This window comes from Podarcis liolepis, assembly GCF_965112155.1.
Source record: "Podarcis liolepis genome assembly, chromosome: 16".
Classification (NCBI taxonomy): domain Eukaryota; kingdom Metazoa; phylum Chordata; class Lepidosauria; order Squamata; family Lacertidae; genus Podarcis; species Podarcis liolepis.
Window position 1 is genome coordinate 37,934,690 of NC_139567.1, and position 23,116 is coordinate 37,957,805.

Sequence of the window (23,116 nt, forward strand, 5' to 3'; positions counted from 1 at the left end):
GGCAATGTTCTCCTTCCGCATTCCAAGTCCTCACCCGAAGACAAAGCTAATGACTTGAGTAAACACCACACTAGGGCACTCCAACTTGAAAAGCAAAGCAAAGTGGCTTGAAATATGCAGGCATCAACAGTCAGTCACGGAATCAAAGAGCTGTAGAGTTAGAAGGGATCTCCAAGAGTCATCAATCCAAGCCTCTGCGATGCAGGAATTCCAGCCCTGACCAACTTGGGACCAGTTTACCTGCGAGACCACGTCACTCAATCTATATACCCTCTCCCACCACTTCGATTTGCGGAACTGGCACTTTTACAGGTATCCATAACTATTCCACAACTCCCTGCCTGTCGATATCAGACAGGCACCTTCAATGGACTCTTTTCGGCACCTGCTAAAAACATTTTTCTTTAGACAAGCCTACCCAGATATCTAGACAGCTGATTAGTTTATTTCTGGTTTTAATTGTTTGGATTTTTTTTTGCTAATAATAATATTGTTTTATTCTTTTTGCAAACCATTTTTTTTAAAATCAAGTGGTATATAAATTTAGGAAATAAAGCCTAAAACACAGCAGCATGCTTTTTAAAAGCATAATAAAATAAAATGATGTTATATGATTGAGCCCTGTGGCTCTGCTTCCTGCTACAGATCTTTGTCACCTGCTGCTCTTGATGGCACTTAAAATCTGAATTTGTGCGACGTCTTTGGTGTTCGTTGTGCCTGTATGTGTTTGCGCGCAAAAAAATAGTAATACAAAAGGGGAAAAAATTAGTAATTACAAATAAGGACGGATAGCAAAGCGACCTGCCCATTCGGTTTTGCTTTTCTGCGGAAGGAACCTCGCGAAGCGAAGTGGGAAGACGGCTGAAATATTTCTCTGGCGAAGGAGGCCCCTGGAGTCCAAGAGGACAAAGGCAGAGATTCACGGCCACATCAAAGGCGGGGGAAAGCTTAGAGGGATGTCTAGAATTCCGCTGGAAACAAGAAACGCTCCTCGCAGCAGCTGCCAGACAATGGGGGCTGGCTCTCTCTCGGCAGTCGCAGGCTGCCCCAAACCCACGAAAACCAGGGGGAAGCATGAAAGACTCTCGAGGCAGTCCATAAAAACTGCCTGCTTAAAACCCCCTCCTGCCTCTTTCATTAGACACAGGCAGGCCAGCTGCACGGGCCCATGCCAGGCTTGCTGTCGAGGACAGGGCCTCGTCTGCAGGACAGAGGAATGCAGGAAGCTCCCTTTGGCTGAGTCAGGCCATGAGGTCCATCTAGCTGTCGGCCTCTCTGCACAGAAATGCTTCTGAATACCAGCTGCTGGAAGCCACGGGAGGAGAGATGAACTCAGCTCCCGCTTGCCAGTTTCCTAGATCTATTTAACTGGCTGCTGAGTGGATCAGATGCTGGGCTAGACGGGCCTCTCTTTACGTTCGGGTTGCCATATTTTTTGAGAGTTTTTTTTGGGAAACCTTCCCTCAAAATAGTGAAATTCTTTGGAGCCGTTTCTTCTGCTTTTTCCTTTTTTTAAAAAAATATGATATTTATTAAAGTTTCAAAAAAGGTTACAAAAATAAGAAAAAGGAAAAAAGAAAAAATACAAAATACAGAAAAATAAAAACATTTAAAAACAAATCAATCTTTCCATGTCTTGTCTTTCATTTACTTGTTTCCCTGACCTCCTCACACCTCCCTTTTTTGTATTCTAGTTCAGTTAGTTAATTCAGCAAATCCTTTCCCTCTTTGTTTTTATCCTAATCCTTTAACTTAATATATTGTAACTTTGGATTCTCACCTGTTAACAAAGCATTTTTACATACTCCTTTGTAGCAGTGCTGCTAAAACCACTTAACTTCATTCTGACATCATTCTAACATTCATTGATTTTGCAGTATTTCTGTAAATAGTCTTTAAATTTCTTCCAGTCTTCTTCCACCGACCGTTTCTTCTGCTTTTTCCATCCATCCAGGTTTTCCCTGACATTTTGTCACTTTGGCAAAATCCCCCCCGACGCCATTTTTACACCCGGAAAACAGGACATTTCCCTGACGTACAGGAAGCCTACTTTACGTTCTTACTTCATACTAACTTTTTGGGTATGTTGACCCACAAAGCCAAATTTACTTGGCCCCATCGGTTTATCGTCTCCCAAATTTTGGACCTCAGATCTTCAGCTACCACCAATTTAATGCATTTTAACTGCACGTTTGCCTATCTGATAAACACTAGCTTGAGGCATGCAAGTAAATGTGATAAAGGCTGCAATCCGATTCCATAAGGTTCATGCAGGTCCCGATCCACAGGCTGGTCTACGCTGACTGGAAGCAGCTCTCCACGGTTTTATGCAAGGAGTGTTTTCCCAGCCCTACCTGGAGATGCCAAAGATTCCACCTGGGACCTTCTGGAAGCAAGGCAGGCACTCTGCCATTGAGCTACAGCTGTTCTCCTAAAAACAGAACATGGTTCTAGTCCTCATGAGTCTGAATTAAAGGGTTGATTTGACTATTAACATAGGAAGCTGACTCGCTTATAGATCCTGGGTCCATATGGCTGAGTCTTGTCCAGTGGCTCTCTAGGACAGTGGCTCTCCAGGGGTTCAAGAAGGGAGCCTTAGACAGCCCTAGCTGGAGATGCTGAGGGTTGAACCTGAGACCTTCTACATGCAAAGCAGCTGCTCCAACATGGAGTTATGTGGCCTTTCCTTGCCACTGCACTTTGCTTCACAGCGAAAGAAGGTAGTGGGTACTGGCAGACAGGGACCACTAACAGGGCAAAAATGAGGGAGGTCTACTCTTAGGGGAACCCAGAGACTTGCTTAGCTAATTAGGCAAACAAGGCCAAAAATACAGCCTGAGCACGCTCAGTAACCACAGCTGGTCGAGTGTCAGCTGGGAAATAATGGCAAACCAGGGCAATGCTTGAACACAGGGGAGGGGAAGACCTGTGGCTGTCCAGATGTTGTTGGACTCCAACTCCCATCAGCTCCAGTCAGCATTGCCAATGGAACAGAGATGATGGGAGTTGTAATCTAGCGATATCTGGAGGGGCACAGCTTCTCTGCCCAGTTTATAGTGCTTGAAACACTAGCAGCATTCCGGTTTAGGTGGTCTCATAGAATCATAGAGCTGGAGGTGATCCCAAGGGTAATCCAGTCCAACGCCCTGCAATGCAGAAATCTTGCCCACAGCTGTCCCTGGTTGGGCTTGAACCAGCATCCTTCTGGTTAACAGCCAGAAGCACTGACCCATTGTTCCCCGAGGTGACAACACATTCCTGCTGTAGTTATAGCACAGCACACTTAGCAGCACCGTGCTATGCTTGTTTACTCATGAGTAATCTCCATGCTCCCAAATAGCCATGCTTTAAGAATGCAACTTTATTTTAGACAGCAGCTGTCCGCCTTATTTGTGGCATCGCACATTTCCGTGTCCTTTTCTAACTTTTTACCTTCCAGGAACATCGTATTCTCTGCCAAAGAACCTAGGGATGCTATCACAGAGCTCATACCCTTTTGACATGGCCCACAGGTGTGGTCTACTGGGCTCTTCTGTCACTGTATTTGAACTGAAAGCGTGCCATAGAATGTCCCACCCATGGTAGTAGTCTATGAGATGTTGTGGAGAAAGTAGCAACAGGAAGAGGGCTATCAACTTTATTCCTCACTTGTGGGTCTTTCGGGGACATCTGATTTGCCACTGTAGGAAACTAGATGCTGGACTTTGGGCCTGATTCAGCAGGTTTCTCCTCAATGTGCTTTCAGTGACGCTCGCCTTCTGGTGATTAGCATTCTGTAAGTTTCCAAAGAACTCTGATGTGCATGAGAATGTGGTTATTGGAAACACTCTGCCCCTTTGCCTTCACTTTCTTGTTTAAGTTCACAAAGGACTTGCATGACCTGGAGAACTTTATCCTTGTCTTTCATCTATTAACTTGTGCTTTACATGTGTTGAAGCAGTCAAACAGATGGCACGATGCATCTGATCAGGCAGAGGGAAGACCATCGCAAACCCAAACGGCGTTTTCAGTTTCCCCCACTAGATGGCTTCAGCAAGCCACGGTTTTTTGGGAAGCGATTTTACAGCCTCCCTCCTAAGTGGCTTTAGCAATAGGAAGATGATATACGTGACCAACATCTTAACGAGGCACACGCTTGACTCTTCCGCCATCCGACAGTAACCCTAGGAAATGGATCCTTTCCTATTTGAACCAGCAAAGATGTAGTCCATGGGTAGGCAAACTAAGGCCCGGGGGCTGGATCCGGCCCAATCGCAGTCTAAATCCGGCCCATGGATGGTCTGGGAATCAGCATGTTTACATGAGTAGAATGTGTGCTTTTATTTAAAATGCATCTCTGGGTTATTTGTGGGGCATAGGAATTTGTTCATTCCCCCCCCAAAAAAATATATAGTCCGGCCCCTGCACAAGGTCTGAGGGACAGTGGACCGGCCCCCTGCTGAAAAAGTTTGCTGACCCCTGATGTAGCCAGAGTGAATTTGGAACAGATCAGGTTTCTTTCTGCACAGTTCCTACTTCCTTGTATCTAGTCAAGAAAACAGCACTCCTCTAGGAAAGCAATCCAACACTTTGTCGTTGTTGTTGCTTAATGTTAAATAAAACCACTTTAAATCTGGGTACAAATGAGAAGCAACATCTGGATGCCTGCTCCAATCATTTACAAAAGAGCGGCTGGGGTGCGCATGTCTGATTTTAAAAGCAAAAGGCATGAGGAGTGCCAAAATCATGCCTGGAGATTATTTTCCTTTAAACTGGACCCCAGCCTGAGCAATGAGCAGAGAATGTAGCTTAGGAGCAGAGCACATGCGTTGCAGGGGGGTCCTGGAAACCTCCAGGTTAAAAGGTGCCTGAAACAGCTGTGGCAGCACCAGACAGGGCAGTGTGAGTGGATCCCCTGCACAGGGCGCTGAGCCGAGGAGATGCAAAATTAAAAACAGCTATATTTATACAGGTACCTACTCAGTAACAGGCATCCCCTCATTTGCACACGTTCAGTATGTGCGTGAGCACGCATATGTGTATTGCACCAAACCTGGAATTGACCCAATGGAATGTGGGTAGAACGGGGTGTTTGCAGGTTTTCCCAACTGTGTTTCAAATATCTGTGATTTCACTTAAACACGCAGTGCTTTAAAATGTAAGTCCTACATAAATTGGAAGTTGTCTGTATTGTGAAAATAAGAAATATGGGGGGAGGGGCGGCACCAAATTTTGTCCTTGCTCAGGGAGACAGATTACCAAAATTGGCCCCCAGCCAATGGGAAAATACCTCTGCATGATGCCCTGGGAAACCACTGCCAGTAAGGACAATTGTGGAACCTTCAATGTGGGGTTCCATAGGGCTCAATACTATACCCAACGTTGTTTAACATCTACATGAAACCACTGGGTGGGGTTATCCTGAGGTTTGGAGTACAGTGGTACCTCGGGTTACATACGCTTCAGGTTACAGACTCTGCTAACCCAGAAATAGTGCTTCAGGTTAAGAACTTTGCTTCAGGATGAGAACAGAAATTGTGTTCCGGCGGTGCAGTGGCAGCAGGAGGCCCCATTAGCTAAAGTGGTGTTTCAGGTTAAGAACAGTTTCAGGTTAAGAACGGACCTCTGGAACGAATTAAGTACTTAACCCGAGGTACCACTGTACATTGTCAGCAGTATGCTGATGACACTTGGCTCTATTTCTGCTTTACATCTGCAGGTGAGGCAGTGGAAGTGCTGGACCAGTATCTTGCCTTGGAAATGGACTGGATGGGAGCCAACAAACTGAAACTCAATCCAGAAAGACTGAAGCCCCGTTCCTGGATGATTCCCTAGACTGGATGGGTGGGAGATTGCCTGCTCTTGATGGGGTTACGTACACTGAAGGAGCAGGTTCATAGCTTGGGGGTACTCCTGGATCCTTTGCTGTTGCTCAAAGCTCAGGCAGCCTCAGTGGTCTGGAGTGCCTTTCATTAGCTTTGGCTGGTGGCCCAGCTACGCCCCTATCTGGACAAGGATAGCCTAACTTTTGTTATCTATGCTCTGATAACTTCAAGGTTAGATTACTGTAATGTGTTATACATTGGGCTGCCTCTGAAGATGGTTTGGAAACTTCAGCTAGTGCAGAATTCAGTGGCCAGGTTACTTACCGGAGCAAGACACTTTGAGCCTATTAAACCAATCCTGGTCCGACTGCACTGGATGCCAATTGGTTACCTGGTCCAAATCAAAGTGCTGTTTTTTGACTTATAAAGCCTTAAACAGCTCAGGACCACAATACCTCAAGGACTGCCTCTTTTCATATGAACCGACCTGGACCCTGAGATCATCTTCTGAGGCCCTTCTTCATGTGCCTACTCCTTGAAAGGTCCAGAGGGTGCAACACGAGAATGGGGCCTTCTCTGCAGTGGCTCCCCCTCTGTGGAATGCTCTCCCCAGGGAAGTTTGCCTGGCGCCTTCATTATACACCTTTAGGCGCCACTCAAAAACGTTCCTTTTTAACCAGGTCTTTGGTTGATTTGACTGACATCCTATGGCCTTTTAAAATGTGGACGGGTTTCTTTGGGTGGGGGTTATTGGGTTGTTTTATTTTGATTATGTCTTTTGTGGTTCTATATTTTGATTTTATTCTGTGAACCACCGGTATAGGGTGGTATATAAATTCAATCAATCAATCCAAATAATAATAATAATAGTGAATTAGTTCTGTTCCTAATAACAGGCAGCTTGTAGTCAAGAGAGGACTGGAAGGGGCTTACTTTTAATGATGAAGGTAACATTTCTCTGTAGTTAGAAAGCATCCTTGCCTGAAACTCTGGAAAGTTACTTCCGGTTCTAGGCAAGAGCCAATTCTGCTGTGTGCCTCTGCAAGAGCAACTGAGTGATCCAATCCCCTGTGCGCCAGAGGGTTTTCTCTCTCTCCAGAATTCCATGAATCTAGAGAAAGAAATGGGAGAGCCACCCACTGTTCTGCCTCTTCTGTGGCTACACAGATTTCCAATATTTATTTCATGCCGTCCACCTCCAGTGCTCCCCGCAGCACGTTCAGCAGGAAGGGATGATGGCACATCGCCACATTGCAGCCCGAGACGCAACAGGATTCCAATCTGCATGCTCTGCGAGTGCCTGAAGAGTTCTTGGAAAGAAAAAGGGCCTGTTTGAAAAGGGCCTACCATTGTCAGAATCAAGCACTATGTGTAGGCCGCTCCAATAGAAAACAGGCATTTGCTCAGAAATCTAAAAGCATAAACAGAGTGACTTATGAAGGAACAATGGTGGGTGGGTGGGGAAATGGCCCCGACAGACTTTAAAAGAAAAAAACAAGAAAAAACCAGGATGGAATCTAAAGAGCAGTTCCTATATTCCTAAGTTGGAAGCAGAGGTAGAAGAGTAAGAATGCAAGCAAATGTGGACTTGTTTTTAAAACTTGCTTTTTCTAAGACCAAAAAGCAACTTCCACTGAAATCCACACACAATATATGCATCTTAGCATGCATGTGTGCACACATGCACAGGGCTTGGCCCAGGTTTTGAAGGAACCCACACCAATGCCCTCCTTGCTACATCAGTGTGCCCCTGGTCTTTTCTTAGAATGCAAGCAAGAGGTAGCAGCAAGTTAGTGGAGCAGTTTTAAAATTCACAACAATGCCCTGAGCAATGCTATGTTTGTTCTTAGGGGGAATTTACCAGATCACAGTTTAAAGGACAGCTCAGGGGAAGCATCAGTCTTGAACCTACTGGGGAGGGAGTCCTGGAACCTGCCTGGGGAGGCAGAGTAGTCTTGTCTGCTTTCCAGCAGACAGCGGTACAATCATTGTCTTACCTTCTGGCTCATGTTCCAAGATAACCATGCCAAAATGCAGCTGCAGCATACTTCTTTGCAATTGGAAAGTATCATCTTGTCTACACCACTTTAAAGTGGTGCCTCCCCAGAAACGTCCCTGCAAGTAGGAAGGCTAGCACATCAGGGATAAAGGTTGTGGCTCAGCCTGCCCTGCTGCAAAAGCAGGTTATCTGCAGTATTTTCGTAGGTTCATACAATACTCCCAATGCTGAACCAGTCCTCAGCATAAAGAATGAAGCATTTTTAATGCATCTTTTGGGATAAAACAGCTCTATAAAATGAAATGAAAACTTTTGGTTGTTTTTAATATGGACTTAAGAGCAAACACTTGTGAGAGTGAAGGACTTGCAGTAAGATGGGATTCATCCATCCCTAGCATGAACCCAGAGTTGCAGACGGACTGAAGGCCTAACAGAGAAACAGATCTTCAACTGGTTTGTTGTAAACAATAATAAAAGGCTTTCCAGGAAAAGCGGGTACTGTGGCTTTTGAGACATTTGCACAAGTCTAGCATAACTTGTTGACTCTAACAAACCGCCCTTAAAAAACACCCCTCTTGTTCCGAAAGTGGTTTCCATATGTGCCATTGAAGGCCCATCGAGGAACGTTTGCTTGGGGCGCAAGAAACTGGTTGTGATGTTAGGGGCAGGGGCGTAGCTCAGTGATAACCATCTGCTTTGCAGAGACACCCCTGCTTCAGTTGCCAGCATCTCTAAATAAGATGGGGAGAGAAGCCTGCCTTCAATCTTGGCGAGCCAAACAATACTGAGCTACATGGACCATTGGTCTGACCTCGGTGTAAGGTGGTTTTCTGCAGTCAAGGGTTCTTTGGATCTTTGAAACAGAATTCAAGGGTGCAAGCAGTGTTACAGAACATCGCACACTTTTCAGAACTAAGGTCAGCTGTCCCTGCATTGCACTCAGTTCCTCAGCAGTGCAGCTATTAAATTGACATGGAGCCCATACGTTAAGCAAGAGCCAAGGGGGAGGGGGTGTAATTCATCCAGTAAACATGTGCAGAAGTCACTAGGAATTAAGCCATTGCTCATTTTTGCAGGAGTCATGGCTTGCAAAGAGTGAAAAAGGATTGCCAGAAAGGGTGATTTAGCACCGTGGGAATGTGAATGCGATCTCAAGAGTCCAATGGCACAGCTCATTAAGAGCTGTTTTAGAGCATTTTCCCAAGTCTTCGAATTGTGCAGCTTTTCAAAATATGTCGTTTTAGGGCCCCAGTGATTTTTACTTAACTCAGTTGCTGTACTATTTTCAACGGACTAGTTCCAAAGCTAAATGACCACAGCTGGGGAAGAGGAAGTACTTGGTCCTTGTTTGTGACATGATGAAATTCTGGTGCATGGCACTGTCCTTAATGAAATGCTTTAAATACAATTATTTAGGACCGCCAATACATAGGCCTCATGACTTAGAGTTGCAAAGGAAATCAAGAGCCACAAGTATGGTAGTAATGGAAGTAAATTCAACTTTTATAAATGCTTCAGATCACAAGATTTATGAGTTGCGAGGGCATAGAAAACAAGAACTGGACATGGATTTTAGGAGTCCTGTGTTCAAGTCCTGTCTCTGCCAAATTCTGTATGTGACCTCTGACAAAGGATTTGTATTCAGTAGGTTCAGCAGTATGCTGAACTTCCCTTCCCTTACTTGAGGGAGGGAAGAGTGTGTGCATGTCTGGAATGGTGGATATGCTTAACAACTTGCACATTGTCAGGCAAGGAGCACAAGGTTGTGACTAGTTGAGTCTGAGTACATTGCAGTGCCTGGGTGCTCAGAGATCTGGTGTTGCTTATGTAGTTTGTATGCTGCTTACTGGCTACGGAGATGGCTCTTGAACAAAAATGCCAGCAGCCATTGGCAATTTGAGGTCTCTATGAAAATTGTAATGCCAACTACATTTGAAAATCAAAAAAGGCCAATCTGCACCCACCCCATTTTGAGAGGAATCGCATCCAGCAGGGTTCAACAGTCCTCAGTCGCTGCAATGCCTAAATGCCCTCTTCCCCTTTGGTGGATATGGACTCCAGGAAATACAATGGCAGTGATGCTGAAGGAATTCTATGCTAAAGCTTGCCAGGCCGTGATCCAGCAAACAAAAACGGGTCTCCTCCTCTCCCGTGTACTGCTGAACTGTTCTGCAAGGGCCTGAAAACATTCAAGGAGGAAAGGGGTTGTCTTTTGGATAGGCAAGCCTCTAGGAATCCTCTCCTGGCTCCAAGTTCAAATCATCCACCAGCAGGGCTCCAAGTCTGCATGCCTCAGTCATCTGTTAACAGAAACGATATGCAAACTAATTGCAGCCAGAGAGTTCATGTTTCATTTCCTGGTTTTACCGATTTATTTTTTTTCTACATTTTTATGAGCAGCAAGCAGAAAACAGAATCAAAGAGATTACCAAAAAGCAGCACACATTTTTAAAAGTAAGAGGGCAATCCTGGAGTCCATTTAACTCTAGCACACACAATTTTATTCTCTGAACTAAAAAAAGGGGCAGATCATACACTAACATTTAATGCACTTAAAAAGCTAGTGTAACCATGTTGGTTCGTAAAAACCAGTTCAGCCATACCTTTATTGGGACCTATGAAAATGTGGCAGAAGCGAAGCTTTTGAGCTCTCCTGACGAAGAGTCTTGGACATCTTGAGAGCTCGTCACATTTTTGCAGGTCCCAATAAAAAGCATTGCTCAACCGTGGATTCTGAAGTTTCATGCTGGGGTGGGGGGATGACACCTGTGGCCCTCCAGATGTTGGACTTCAGATCCCACCAGCCCCAGCCGGCATGGGTCAGGGAAGGGAGTTGCAGCCATGCAACATCTGGAGGGTCACAGGTCTTCTCCACCTCGCAAACTTCTTTACAAGCCTGTTAAAACCTCCCCACTGCACCCTTCCCACACTTTGCCACTTTCCAACTGCAGCAACCAAAGGATTACTTGCCCAACCCAGGTGCCAATCACATTGCTGATACTAGTCAAACCCCTGTCCCTCTTTCTCCTCTGATGCCCTCTAGAGCCCCAGCCTCCCAAATACTTGCACAGCTGTTAGTTGCAGCAGCCCTGGCTATAAGCTCTGCAGGCACTGGGTGGAGGCAGCTCAGAGACCAGGGGCGGCAGCAGTAGCTGCCTGGAGGATTCCCAAGGGGAGAGAGGTGGCTAAGGGAGCACTGCACAAGGGAGGGTGTTTGAAAAAGCGTGAGGCTGCCAGCTTGGCAGGCAAGGGGTGACATAACTGGGCTCCTGGGCCCCACAAGGGTGCCACAGAAAAAATGTAGTTGTTTAAGGGAGCCGTGGACTCAGAAAGGTTGAAAACCACTGGCTTATGGCCAAAGGTCTTCACAAGGATATTCTGTGGTCAGGATCTGGCAAATAATCTGACACTGCAACCCCCTGGTTCTACCAGATACAATTATGGATAACACTGAGAGGTTCATCCACTGCGGCCATTGGAGTGGTATTATATACTCCTGTTTTTACTCTTTGAATTATTTTTTATTTGTTTGTTTGTTTGACCATGAGGTTCCAGGGTGGATGAAAATTTTAAATACAATAATGCAAGTTCTGCTTGCATTAATAAGACTCTCTCTCCTACCCATGCTCACCCCAAAATCTGCTAGTCTCTCCAAGCCCCCTGGAGATTTTGAGGCTGAACAACAGGCTGCTCAGTGGAGGAAGTTAAGCTGCAAAAGCAGAACGGCAGCATTGGATTTAACTGAAAGGCGTTTTCTTTCCATCCTACGCAAATGATAATTCTGATCGCTACCTACTAATTACTGCTTCTGACAACTGGGCCCTTTGTCACCCCACATGTGCAAACACATTAGTGTAAGAGATAAGTTTCTGGAGTGCAGGTGGGATTCAGGCAAGAGCTGAACTTTAAGTGTGCAGAATTGTATTCCTTAAACCAGGAATAACCAATAAGGTGCCCTTCAGCTGTGGGGATCCACTTCCCATCAGCCCCAGCTAACATGGTCAGAAGAAAGGGATAATGGAGTAGGCCAGCAACTTCTGGAAGGCTAGGAGCTCCCCATTCCTGTTGTACTTGGCTGCAAGGCCCCCAACTGCTAATCCCAACTACAAACATACATTCAGGAGCATTAACCTTTTTATTTATTTTTTGCTTCCAAGTAGTTTCTTGAGAAAAGTGTAGATTCTCTAGTAGTGAATCATGAGAAGTAGCTCCAATAATGGCTAAGAGAAGCCAGAGGCTTCCCCCTACCACAGTATCACTTTGTTTTCCACGAAGCAACTTGATCATATGCCAATTATTGAAGGATCATGTGCCAATTATTGAAGGCTATAATTTGCATTATTATGCAGCAAGTGCCGTACTCTAGGGTGTTTGATCCAGCACCAGAAACCTTATGAGGCTGACAATCTTTTGTCGCAAGCTAAGACCCAGGTGTTTTATTATGCAAAGGCAAGTCACATGTTAATTACAGGTCTGGTTTCCCCCCCGATGAATATTTACCTTTTTCCTTTGTCTTGTTTGTGCCTTTCTAGCCATTACTAAACAAGCGTAGACCTTTTATCATTAGAATCCTGTTTACCTCAGCAAGGCTCAAAGTCTCATCATGCAGCAGTTACCCAAGAAGCTATATTCAGTTTACATTTCTGAGGAAGCTCACTGTTCCTCAGTCATTACAGTTCAAGAGGACTTTACTGGACTTTGAAAAAGCAGCTGTGATGCACAAGGCCTCCCCAGCACCAGTGAAGGCAAAAACCTAAACACTGCAAATAGGGCACTCCCTCTCTACCTCTTCCTCAATAGCTATGAGGAAGGTGGAGATACTGACTGGCCCTGACCCAGTAAACTCTATGGCTAAGAGATCTGAACCCAGCCTTTCAGGATCCAATCTTCATCCAATGAGCTACACAATTAAACAGGGGTGAAGAACCACACAAAGGATCCAGTGTCATTCCAGGGCCCTTTGTGTTTGCCTGCTAAAAGGTAACTTTTAGCATTTGATGCATGGCCAAAGAACTTGTTTATACCCTCAGAACTCCCAAGAGACTGGTGCTTATTCTACCTTAAATGGCTTCATCACAATGTAGCCTATCGGATGATTTTGCCAGCACTATTCCTGCTACTCTAGTCAGTATGAACTAGCTGCAAGCACTACATCTTAAGGCACACAGCTTTATAGCAGCTGACGTAGCAAGTACTGGACAACAATAAGGACATCCTCATCACTTCCAGATTAGCAGGAACCAGAGATTGTGTGGTTCACATTGTAACACAGTGGCTCTTCCTCACCTTACTTAAAAATGCACCCCCTACTCGTCAGCTAATCAGACTTTTATAGCTGTTAGGTTGCAATACCTTAGTTTTTGAGCATGTGTGTGGAGCGATGGGTGCATCGCTTTACTTGCATACAGGATGTGTCAAGAGCGGTGAGAAGTACTGCCTAGCACAGGGGACGGGTGCTACAGCCCACCACATTTGGAACTAGACTTAATGGCCAGCAAAGTGCAGGGTTGACAGTGTTGAGCCTGGGAGACCAGGATCCATGAGGTGGCCTCAGGCAGATGCTGCCATTTATCTTTCAGGAAAGTACTTTCTTTGGATTAACTTTTAGCCCACAAGTGCGGCCCTTCAAGAGCTCTGAAGTAGGAAGGTAAGGCAATGGAACAGTGAGTCAGCCCACATTCCAAGGTCTATTTACACGAAACTAAAGCACTGGCTTGATAAACTTGTCTTGCCCAATACAGAAGTCAAATAGTCTTACCTTGTTATCCAAAATCTGCACTCACCAACAGTTGTGAGAGCCCTTGAACAATGTTTTCTATCCCACTATAGAGGAGCAGACTACATTGCTTGAACTCCAGCTGCATGACCATGTAGGATCCACGATGCTCAACTTCCAAGAGGGGTCAAACTCAACCCTCTTCACGGCTCACCACTGTTCCCATGGGGTGACAGGGATCCAATGCAAATGAACAGGCCACAAATACCCATTCAGTTCCCAGGCCAAGGAGCTTAAAGGCTGAATTCATTCATCATGGCACAAGACAATGCAAGAGGGCATTATTTAATACAACAGAACCACCATGCACTTTTTTATAAAATTTTATTTTGTCAAAAGAAAAAAAGGCAATAGCCAATTGAAAACCTACTTAATCTTAAGACTCCAATTTCTTTGTCTTTAAATTTAGATAAATGACTTATTGGTTTAACGTTTTTAAACAAACCCCCCCTTTTCCCGTTTAACATTTACCATCTACTCGTGCTGAATCCTTCCAAGGAGAATGCTCCAGCGTACCTCTCCAGGTCCTTGCTTTGCTCCTTTTACCAAAAAATGAAAACTCCATCGTGCATCTTAAGGGCTCCAATCGTCAAAAATAGGAAAAATCTTTGGAATAGCCAATTGAGTTGAATAAAAATCCACACGAATGCGGTTTGGTTGGGGCAGGAATCCACTCCTATGTTCCTGGTAATTTGATCCCGCTCCATGAATCCTTGCAATTGATCCTCCCTATCCTATCCACATTATGATTTGAATCCAATGATCCAGCTCCAAGGATTGGGATCCAGTGAGCCCTCTCCAATCCAAACCTTTATAACCAGCAAAACCAAAAAAAAGGAGGCAAAAAGTTAGATACCGTAATGAAAAATAGGATTTAGGAGAATGATAAGTTATGTCTGCTATTGAATAATAAAGATTGGCATTCATAACTATCAATTCCCCAAGACAAGCTTTTGAATTGTGAAGCTTAGATTTTAGCAATGTTAATTATCTGGAGGAAACATTCTAGTATTTACACAGGGTAACTGATAATGCCAACATATCAATTCCTATATGGCGCTTTACAGGTTTGGTGGTTGAAAAAAGTTTTCTATGAAGTTGCAAATACTTGCTGCTAAAGCTATCCACCTACTGCATATCTAAACTAAAAGCTCATTATTGTACTATCTGGGAGGTAACAAATTTAATTGATGCAAGTCAACTCTCGACTTATCCTGAAGGGGAAGACGTGGATTTAAAAAGAATCCCCCATGTTTAAAAACCCCTCCTATAATTGCTTTCATTCTGTTACTTTTAAGATGAAACAGCAATGCTATATCAGTCACACAGAGGACATGCAGATTTTAGCAGTATTGAGGTTATACTTACAGGTTTGAAACAACCTGTACTTTACAGGTGCACTAATGGTTTGCACCTGTAATCAAATGATACATTGCAGTCACTCAGCATACGCCCCCCATCCCCAGAGACTGGAAGAGTTACATGGGTACATTTAGCATTCATTGCATCATGGAAGTTAGAAGATTACAGCTAACTAATGGAACAATGGAGGTGTTGTGTACTAGGCTAGTTTCAGTATAAGGTCAATACTGCCAATTTAATCTGTGACAATAGCACTTGGAGTCATACCATTGCCTCCATTATTGATCTGATCCTCCTCAATCCTCCTTTTGACAATCCTAAAATGATTGACATGTGTTCCACAATCCTTTAATCCAAAGCATTCTTAATCCATCTCTTCAGATATGTCTACAGAAAGACACATGAAAAGGCAAGATAAAAATGTAAACTCCCCCAGAAGAGACAAGTTAAACCACAATTTCCCCCCAACATTCCCAGCTTGTAGAAACCATAGTTGAACAAAGACATTTTATACAGCAATACCATATTGGAAGAGAATATGGGCAGCAAACTACCTAACTAGAGAGAACCCTGCCTAGGACATGGTAAAACACAATTCATCAAAGACATGAGGGAATGTTGATGTTAAGGAGCAAATACTCACTAGGGATATTATACAAGAATGCAATTCAACACTTTAGCCAATTTTGAGTAAAACAGCTTGAATTTTTTTTTTAAAAAAGAAAGACTGTACTGAGTAAAGGAAAACTGCGTACAACATGGAGGGGTTTTCTACAAAAAGGAGCACCATTAAAGATCATTTATGTACGGGAACGTGATCTGCTGTGACGGGGAGAGTAGCGTGGAGATCCTCTGCTTCTTCTCGGGGAATAACTGCGACTTCTGCTGTTGCTTCGGCTACGGCTTCTGCTACGACTACGGCTGCGAGAGCGAGATCTTCCGTAACTCGGACTTCTTGGGCCATCAACTTTAACACGGATGTAGGCAGTTTCTCCCTATCAAATAGACACAACTTTCGATTGAAAGGTCTACGCTTTTGAGCTGTCTTTGCAGGCATGCTGACAGACTGAAGGTCTTTTTACAAGAACCAAGAGGAGTTTCATCACATCTCCCTGCATACCATTCTTAACACGGGATGTCCCAACATGTTTTCAGTATTTGTTAACGCTGCAAATAGAGACTGCGCCTCCTTACCTTCCATCCTACTGCATCCAATTGTAACCCTGTGCATCCAATTCTGGTCAAAACATTAAGTGGAAAACCTACCTCATGAGATCTAAACTTAGTGTTATCCAGTTTTCGTACTGCGTAGGTCATATCTTCTTTCCGTACAAACTCCACGACACCAGTTCCATCTCGGAAAACATCAGCATAACATACATCACCTGCTTCACGCATGTGATCCTTTAAATCCTGCCAGCTTCCACTGGGAGGTAGTCCTGAACAAGAGACAGTTATTTTCAGTTAAATGCTATTAAGCAGAGATTGATGCCATCAGACCTTCATATACTCAAGAAAGAACTGTCTTTGGAGAGGGTCACAAGTAGAAATTCAATTTTTCCAGCAAGTTGCATGTTAACAACACATTTAAGTACATACATCCAGGTTTCAGGATTTTTGGAAAGTACAAAGGCTTATTGTTTTGTTTTAAAAAGGCAATAGAAGCAGGAAGCTCTAAAAGGCACTAGGGCCCCAAATAACCATTGCAAGCTTGCTTTTGATTTTTTTTTAAACAAGACCAAACAACCACTTTAAAAAAGGAAAATGAAAACTAAGCTTTGCAGCATGCCAAATTCTCAGAACTCACTATATACCTGCGCAAAGTTGCAAGCGGAAATACATTTGATACATGCATATGTGCATTATCTTCTTCCTAGATGATCAAGCTGTATTTGAACAAAGAAAACTGCTTTTCCCAAGTGCACAAATGACTTACCTGATACTATCACTCTGTACTCTGATCGCCTGGATGGGGGTCCATATCTGCCCCTTGGGGCCCCACCACCTCCACCGCCTCCTCCTCCCCTGCCAGTGCCCCGTCCACTTCGAGGAAACTCCACTCGTAGACGATACCCATCATAATCATATCCATCCCGTCCGTAGACTGCATCCTCCGCATCCCTGCAAAAATGGAAGAGAACCACACTGAAGATAGATCAAAGGTTCCTGAGAGCTGGCAGTGCATTGTGCGTTTGTTACTGGGCAGCATGTCACTGCCCCTCCCTTGTTAAGTAAATGACACTAGAAGTACAGGTCACTATCCTATATAGGCTTGCAGTTGCAAGGGGAGAAACCAACAGTCCTGAGTGACAAAATTTTTCACCTGAGCACAAGTTAGTAGCACTAGATCAGTGTTTCCCAAACTTTTGCCTCCAGCTGTTTGAACCACAACTCCCATCATCCCTAGCTACCAGGACCAGTGGTCTGGGATGATGGGAGTTGTAGGCCAAAAAAACAGATGGAGACCCAAGTTTGGAAAACCCTGAGCTAGAACTGGGAAACAAGTAACAGAGCTGTACCCTGTGTCATGTCAAGCATGGAATTTGACCCACTGGTGGGGGTTCGAGAAGGAAAAGCAAAGCAAAGGTAGGTGGAATGAGGAAGCAACTCATACAAGGGATCCCAGCCTAAACACACAGTGGTATATAGACAGCTAGAGGGAAAGGCTGGATAAAATCAAAATCAAGCAAGTGCCTGAGTTTACGCATTGTGGAGCCTTTTATATTTGCATGTGCTCTGCCAATGCACGAAGGAACCAGACCACCACAATAGAACAGGAACTAAAACCTTGTTAATTACTTAAAAGAATGTTACTTTTATGTAAAACAAAGACATGATTTTAAGTCATTAACAAGATTTTAGTAACATGTACTGAGCTGTATCCCAACTAAATCACTGTGAACTTTTCCTTCCTTCCCTCCCTGCCCCCTTCTCTGGCACAGTCCCAAATCTGTTCTGAATCATTAGGGGAAGCCACAGAGCAGATGGGAGAGCTTGTGGGTGAGAAAATGGGAGGGGAGGTTTGTCCACAATGATTTAGTTGAATACTAGCCACTACTTTTATAAGAAAACTACTTGCCATATATGCATGCTCTTGTTAAAAAACCAGAACGAACAGTACAAAAAATAATAAATGAACTTTTAAAGTTCTGCAACTCTATGTACACTTACAAGTTAGTAAACTGAACTCCACAGTCCTACATACACAGAATGAACTGAAAGAATTCTGAGCTGACCACTAGACTTCAAGTGAGATGTTTACAGAGACTGCTTATAGTTGAAGTAGCACCTCAGGAAGATGGTCACTCTAATCCTCTCTTCAGTGTTAATAATTCAATTTGTAGTATGAAATGCTAGTTTGGAATTATTCTACTGCATTGTGCACAACTTGTAGATCAGCTCTGTCTTAAGATTCTGCTGTATAGCCATGTTGGGATGTGTGTACAAAAGCCTTGAGTTGTGGGATTCCATGTAGAAAAATCAATAAAACTATAAAAGTTCTCTTTTATAGTCTCAAGAGAGAGGCAGTAAATGATGTCTGCCTACACCAGTACCCAGGGCTTGCAGCACTCTTGGGGAATTTCCAGGTCCCTCCCCTAAATTTTTATTCATAAGAAAAATATTTTACCCTTTTACACATAGAGATGCACAGGAAAGCATGCAAATGGTTTTTTTTTTTTAACCAAACTGCTCACAAATACAGTGGTGCCCCGCAAGACGAAAGGGTTTTGCGTTTTTTTGAGTCGTTCCGCAACACGAATTTCCCTATAGGCAAACGTCTTGCGAGTTCTTGCGAGTTTGTTTCCTTTTTCTTAAAGCCGCTAAGCTGTTAATAGCTGCTAAGCCGCTAATAGCCGTGCTTCGCAAGACGAAAAAACCGCAAGACAAAGAGACTCGCGGAACGGATTAATTTCGTCTTGCGAGGCACCACTGTATGTAATATGTTGTAATCTTCTATGCATTCAAAAGCATTGGGACGATTGATAAAAACAGGAGAAAACAGAGGCAATGAAGAACAGCCCCACAAATTCTGAAAAGTTGTGAAAGTGGAAATTTCCACAGGCATAGTTTCTCCCAAATAAAATCTCATTTTATACACAAAAAGTTGCAGTATAGAGGTTCTGTCTGCCCTTGAGACATAAGAAGCAATACAAAATTAATTTTAAAAATGGGTGGGTCCTACTTTTAAGTTGTAGTTTGTGTCTTTAGCAAAAACCTACTCTGCATTTCAGCAGAAGCTTCTAAGGTGGCTAGCAATAAAGTTTAAGAATAATTGTGAAGACATTTGGCTGTAAGCCAATACAAGCTTTTGTAACATTGTTTTAAAAAGAGCAATTAATTAACACAATGCTACACATACACAGTGAAGAATGAAATTTCATCCACTAAAAGCCTGGGAGTTAAACATGAATTTTGGGGCAAAAAGGCTTGAAGACAACTGGCTTAGGAAAACATGCTTCCAAGCAAGCACTCACAGGATCATTCCATTTTTATTTCATTTAATACCTGCAACCCACCTTCCTTTCCTGAAGCAACAAACAAGAAAATAAACAACAGTGTCAAATCCTATGAATGCATAGTAAAGATTTATATGGGACTGCATATTACTACATTTTAATTCCTCCATATCTCCAAGGCTGTCTGAGCATTGCACAACAACCCTGTGAGGCAGGTCAGGCTGAGTAATAGTAAAAAAAGCTGATAGTGATAGCCCAGTGGGCTTCATGGGGTTGTGTGGGGATATAAATCATTTATCCTTTACAACCACCCTGCAAGGTACATCAAGCTGACAGCATGTGACTAGCTCAAGGATCTTGGGAGCCAGTCACAGTATATCAGCATAGCCTCCTAGCAGGGCTACTACAAGGAAATGATTCAACCTTTAAAGCATATGAAGTGGCCTTTGGCACTCTCATTTTCTCTGCCTAACCTATCTGACAGGGTTGGTGCAAGAACTGACAAAGAGGTATGGGTTTTGTATTGGTTAGATATGCAGAGCACTTATGAAGGCCAGGATAAATTATCTAGAAGAAGTAAACGTTTTCTAAGTACAGCTCTGCTAGCTATAAACACACTCTCTCCCCATCACCCAAAGCCTTAGGGTCCTTGGGCCAGTGTGTTTATCTCAGCCTGACCTACCCCACAGGATTGTTGTGAAGACAAAAAGAAAGATATATAAAAACCTTTGAATTTGTTAGTTGTCCAGAGCTAAGAAAGTAGGGGGGAAAGAAACAACCACCACAGGCTGCAACTTTAACTTCACTTACCTGGAGGTAAGCCCTACTGAATTCAACTGTTACTTACTTTCTGAAAAGTAATGATTTAGGATCCTGTTTTTAAACAAGTACACAAAATTGGCTATGCCCAATTTTAGTCCTACTCAAAGAGTAGACCTACTGGTTTGTATCCTCAGAGTGGATCCATTGAAAACAAGGGTCACAACTTGTTTATTTAAAAGCATTTAAAATCCGTTCAATATTTCAAAAAACTCTAAGTGGTGTGTACCCCATAAACAAACAATACATCATTAAAACGTTAAACAAAAACACAGCCTAACACAAATAAAACAGCTGTATTAAAAACATACATATAAAAAGCATGTAAAACAGAAATCCCAAGGATTCAAACATGTAAAGAAACAGAGCCCAATCTTATGGACTCATGCCTCCAGGTTTCAATTCTACTCTTGAATAAAAGTGTGATACAACCCAATGGTTCTAATTGGCCGCCTGCCTCCCATTCCTACTCAAGAGCAGACTATTGAAATCAGTGGCCTTTACGCTGGATTTTTATAAAACATTGGGGAAATCGCTTTACTCCCCCCCCCCCACTTAAAAATAACCACCACCTAGCCAAAAACCACGTAGAAAAATGTGCGCCTTGTAGGAAAAACCCGCACCGGAGTGCTCATCCGTTTCCACGGCGCATTTCCAACTGCGGGTGGCACCCAACGCCCAGCCCTACTCTCGAGTTGGCCCGCTGAAGTTAACGGGCGCAAATAACTTGGGCCCGCGGGATATAACCCAGCGCGGCTGTTTTTCTTTACATGACGTCGAGATTCCTTCGCCCCGAGCGTGCAACACGAGGCAGAAGCGGCGTGTTAAGAGGAACGTGCGCACGAGGCAGGATTCGCGCTAAGGAAGCCGTTCCGAGTTTCGCATTCCGCGGCTGCGGGCGGCATGCAAGCGCCGAAAGAGCCAAATCCTCCCCCCCCCCCGGAGTCAACGAATGGCAGCCGAAGTCGGGCCCATGGATTTCGTGGGGCCTACTCTCGAGTGCAACCCGCGGCGGGTTCCTGAAGACGGATCTCTTCAGCCGACACTCTCCCTCCCCTCCTCCTTCCGCCCCCGAAGCAGCCCCTCGCCCGCCCTTCCCACCTGGGGTCCTCGAACTCGACGAAGGCGAACGGCGGGCCCCCGCGGCGGTTCTTGAGGTCGATGTCCCGGATGGCGCCGTACTTGTAGAAGACGTCCTCGATGTCCTTGGTGCGGATGTCCGGCGGCAGGTTCCCCACGTAGATGCGGCAGTCGTTGTTCCCGGCCGGGCCGCGGATCACGCCGCCACCAGACATAGCGAGGTCGGCAATGGTTGCGGTTGGGTGGTGGGCGCGTGTGAGGGGAGAAAAATGGAAGACGGAGCCGACGAAGAGGCCCGGGAGCGGGTGGGGAAAGGGCAGGTGGAGATTTAGAGGGGCATATATTTTAAAAAGGAGCTGAGGTAAAATTGTTTTTTAAAAAAAGAGAGAAGGGAGGAAAAGGCGGGAGAGGAAAAGCAAGGAAGGTGGTGGCGGCGGCGTTAGTCGTGGCGGCAGTAGCAGCAGCGAGGCGCCTCCTCCTCTTTTCGTTCCCACTCTTTGCAGCCGCCACAAAATGGCGCCCGCCTCACGCGGCCCTACCTGCCCTGCGCAAGGATCCTCCCGCGCCGCCTCGACGTCACACTTTGCTCGCTGGGAGGCGGTCCGTGGAGACACTCACGTTTATGCTTGCCGTTCGCTACATCCGCCTTCGAAGGGCGCATGCGCCGAACCTAATCCCCCCCCCTTTCGAGTAAGGAGAAAAAAGTAGTCCCGACTTATTTCTGTTGGAGGCTACGAGGAGAGGTTGGCGCACGTTTGTTTTAACGAGGCGGTGAGGGAAAAGCAGGACGACTTGTTATTTTTTAAGCCGTGCGGAGCAAAGGCGCTTCCGTTAGCCCTCAAGCGGTGCGGACCGTTAAAAGCACTTGCGAAGAAGATCCGGAGGGAGATGAGCTTCCCCCACAATGCAACACGCGTGAGAGGGCCTTGGCGCCAAGGAAAGGAATAGTCCCACAATGCCGAGCGGTTGGCCAATGGGGCGTGAGGGCAGAGGAGAATAGACGGCAAACAAAAAACAAAAACCCGCCCCAGTAGACCTAACAGGATAACTGTTAGATGTAAGACTAAGGGCAGGTGCGTCTATTACCATAGTCTCCGCCCCGTCCCTTTCATGTAGATCTGGATATTGAAGTGGTACACCACACGTGTAACGTGTGAATGAGATAAACCAGTGTTCGAATGCCCACTTATCAGTGGCACTGCGAGTGCTCCAGTTGGAGAACATCCTCTACCAAAGGCGCCATACATAGGCTATGAAGAAGCACGAACGCAGGACGAAAGGGAGAAACGTGCTAAGAGGAAGGCAGATTTGGCAAATCCTCACCGTGATCAACTCCTGCCTGGAAACCTATGTCCCCACTGTGGAAGGACCTGCGGATCCAGAATTGACCTCCGCAGTCACTTAATGGACACACCGTTAAGACCATATTCATGGAAGACAATCTTACTCAGCTAGTAGGGATCTCCGAAGAAGAGATCAGTGGCACAAGTTGTTGCAAATAGATTATCGCTTCCTCGTGCTGCAGGGGTTATGTGACTAACCCCGAGGTTTTCAGCCTTTTATTATTTATTTATTAAATTTGTATATCGCCCTATACCTGCAGTTTTCAGGGTGGTTCACAACATGAAACTACAATATAAAAAACACAATGTGGTGCCCTGCCGATGTTTCGGACTCGCATCAGCTGCTGGCATAGCCAATGGTCAGGGATGTGAGTTTTAGTGTAAAACATCTGGCAGCAACAGGTTAGGGGAGCCTATTTATTTTATTTATTTATCACATTTATATACCACCTTTTCCTTCAAGGTGGTGTACATGG

General features: G+C 44.7%; 1 protein-coding gene and 1 long non-coding RNA gene across 10 annotated transcripts; one reads left to right on the top strand and one right to left on the bottom strand.

Annotated features, from left to right (window-relative positions):
• On the top strand, positions 1 to 9,758 carry LOC310695554. Its single transcript, XR_014520158.1, has 3 exons — positions 1 to 312; positions 5,699 to 6,328; positions 6,387 to 9,758. It is a non-coding gene; the product is annotated as an uncharacterized lncRNA (long non-coding RNA).
• SRSF1 (serine and arginine rich splicing factor 1) lies at positions 9,283 to 22,818 on the bottom strand. 9 transcript variants are annotated; one of them, XR_014520089.1, is made up of 7 exons: positions 21,319 to 22,815; positions 16,878 to 17,062; positions 16,208 to 16,380; positions 15,209 to 15,328; positions 14,051 to 14,388; positions 13,562 to 13,819; positions 9,283 to 10,103 (listed from the first exon to the last, which is right to left on the bottom strand). XR_014520089.1 is itself a non-coding variant. In XM_083480136.1 (4 exons), exons 1-4 carry the CDS (start codon positions 21,510 to 21,512, stop codon positions 15,290 to 15,292), a joined length of 591 nt encoding a protein of 196 aa, XP_083336262.1. In that variant the 5' UTR covers positions 21,513 to 22,818; the 3' UTR covers positions 13,887 to 15,289. The 9 variants fall into 9 exon arrangements, 2 of the variants coding, with proteins under 2 accessions (XP_083336262.1, XP_083336261.1); XR_014520091.1 differs by having other exon boundaries at positions 15,209 to 15,936; positions 21,319 to 22,789; XR_014520088.1 differs by lacking the exon at positions 13,562 to 13,819.
• Positions 22,819 to 23,116: the final 298 nt, after the last annotated feature.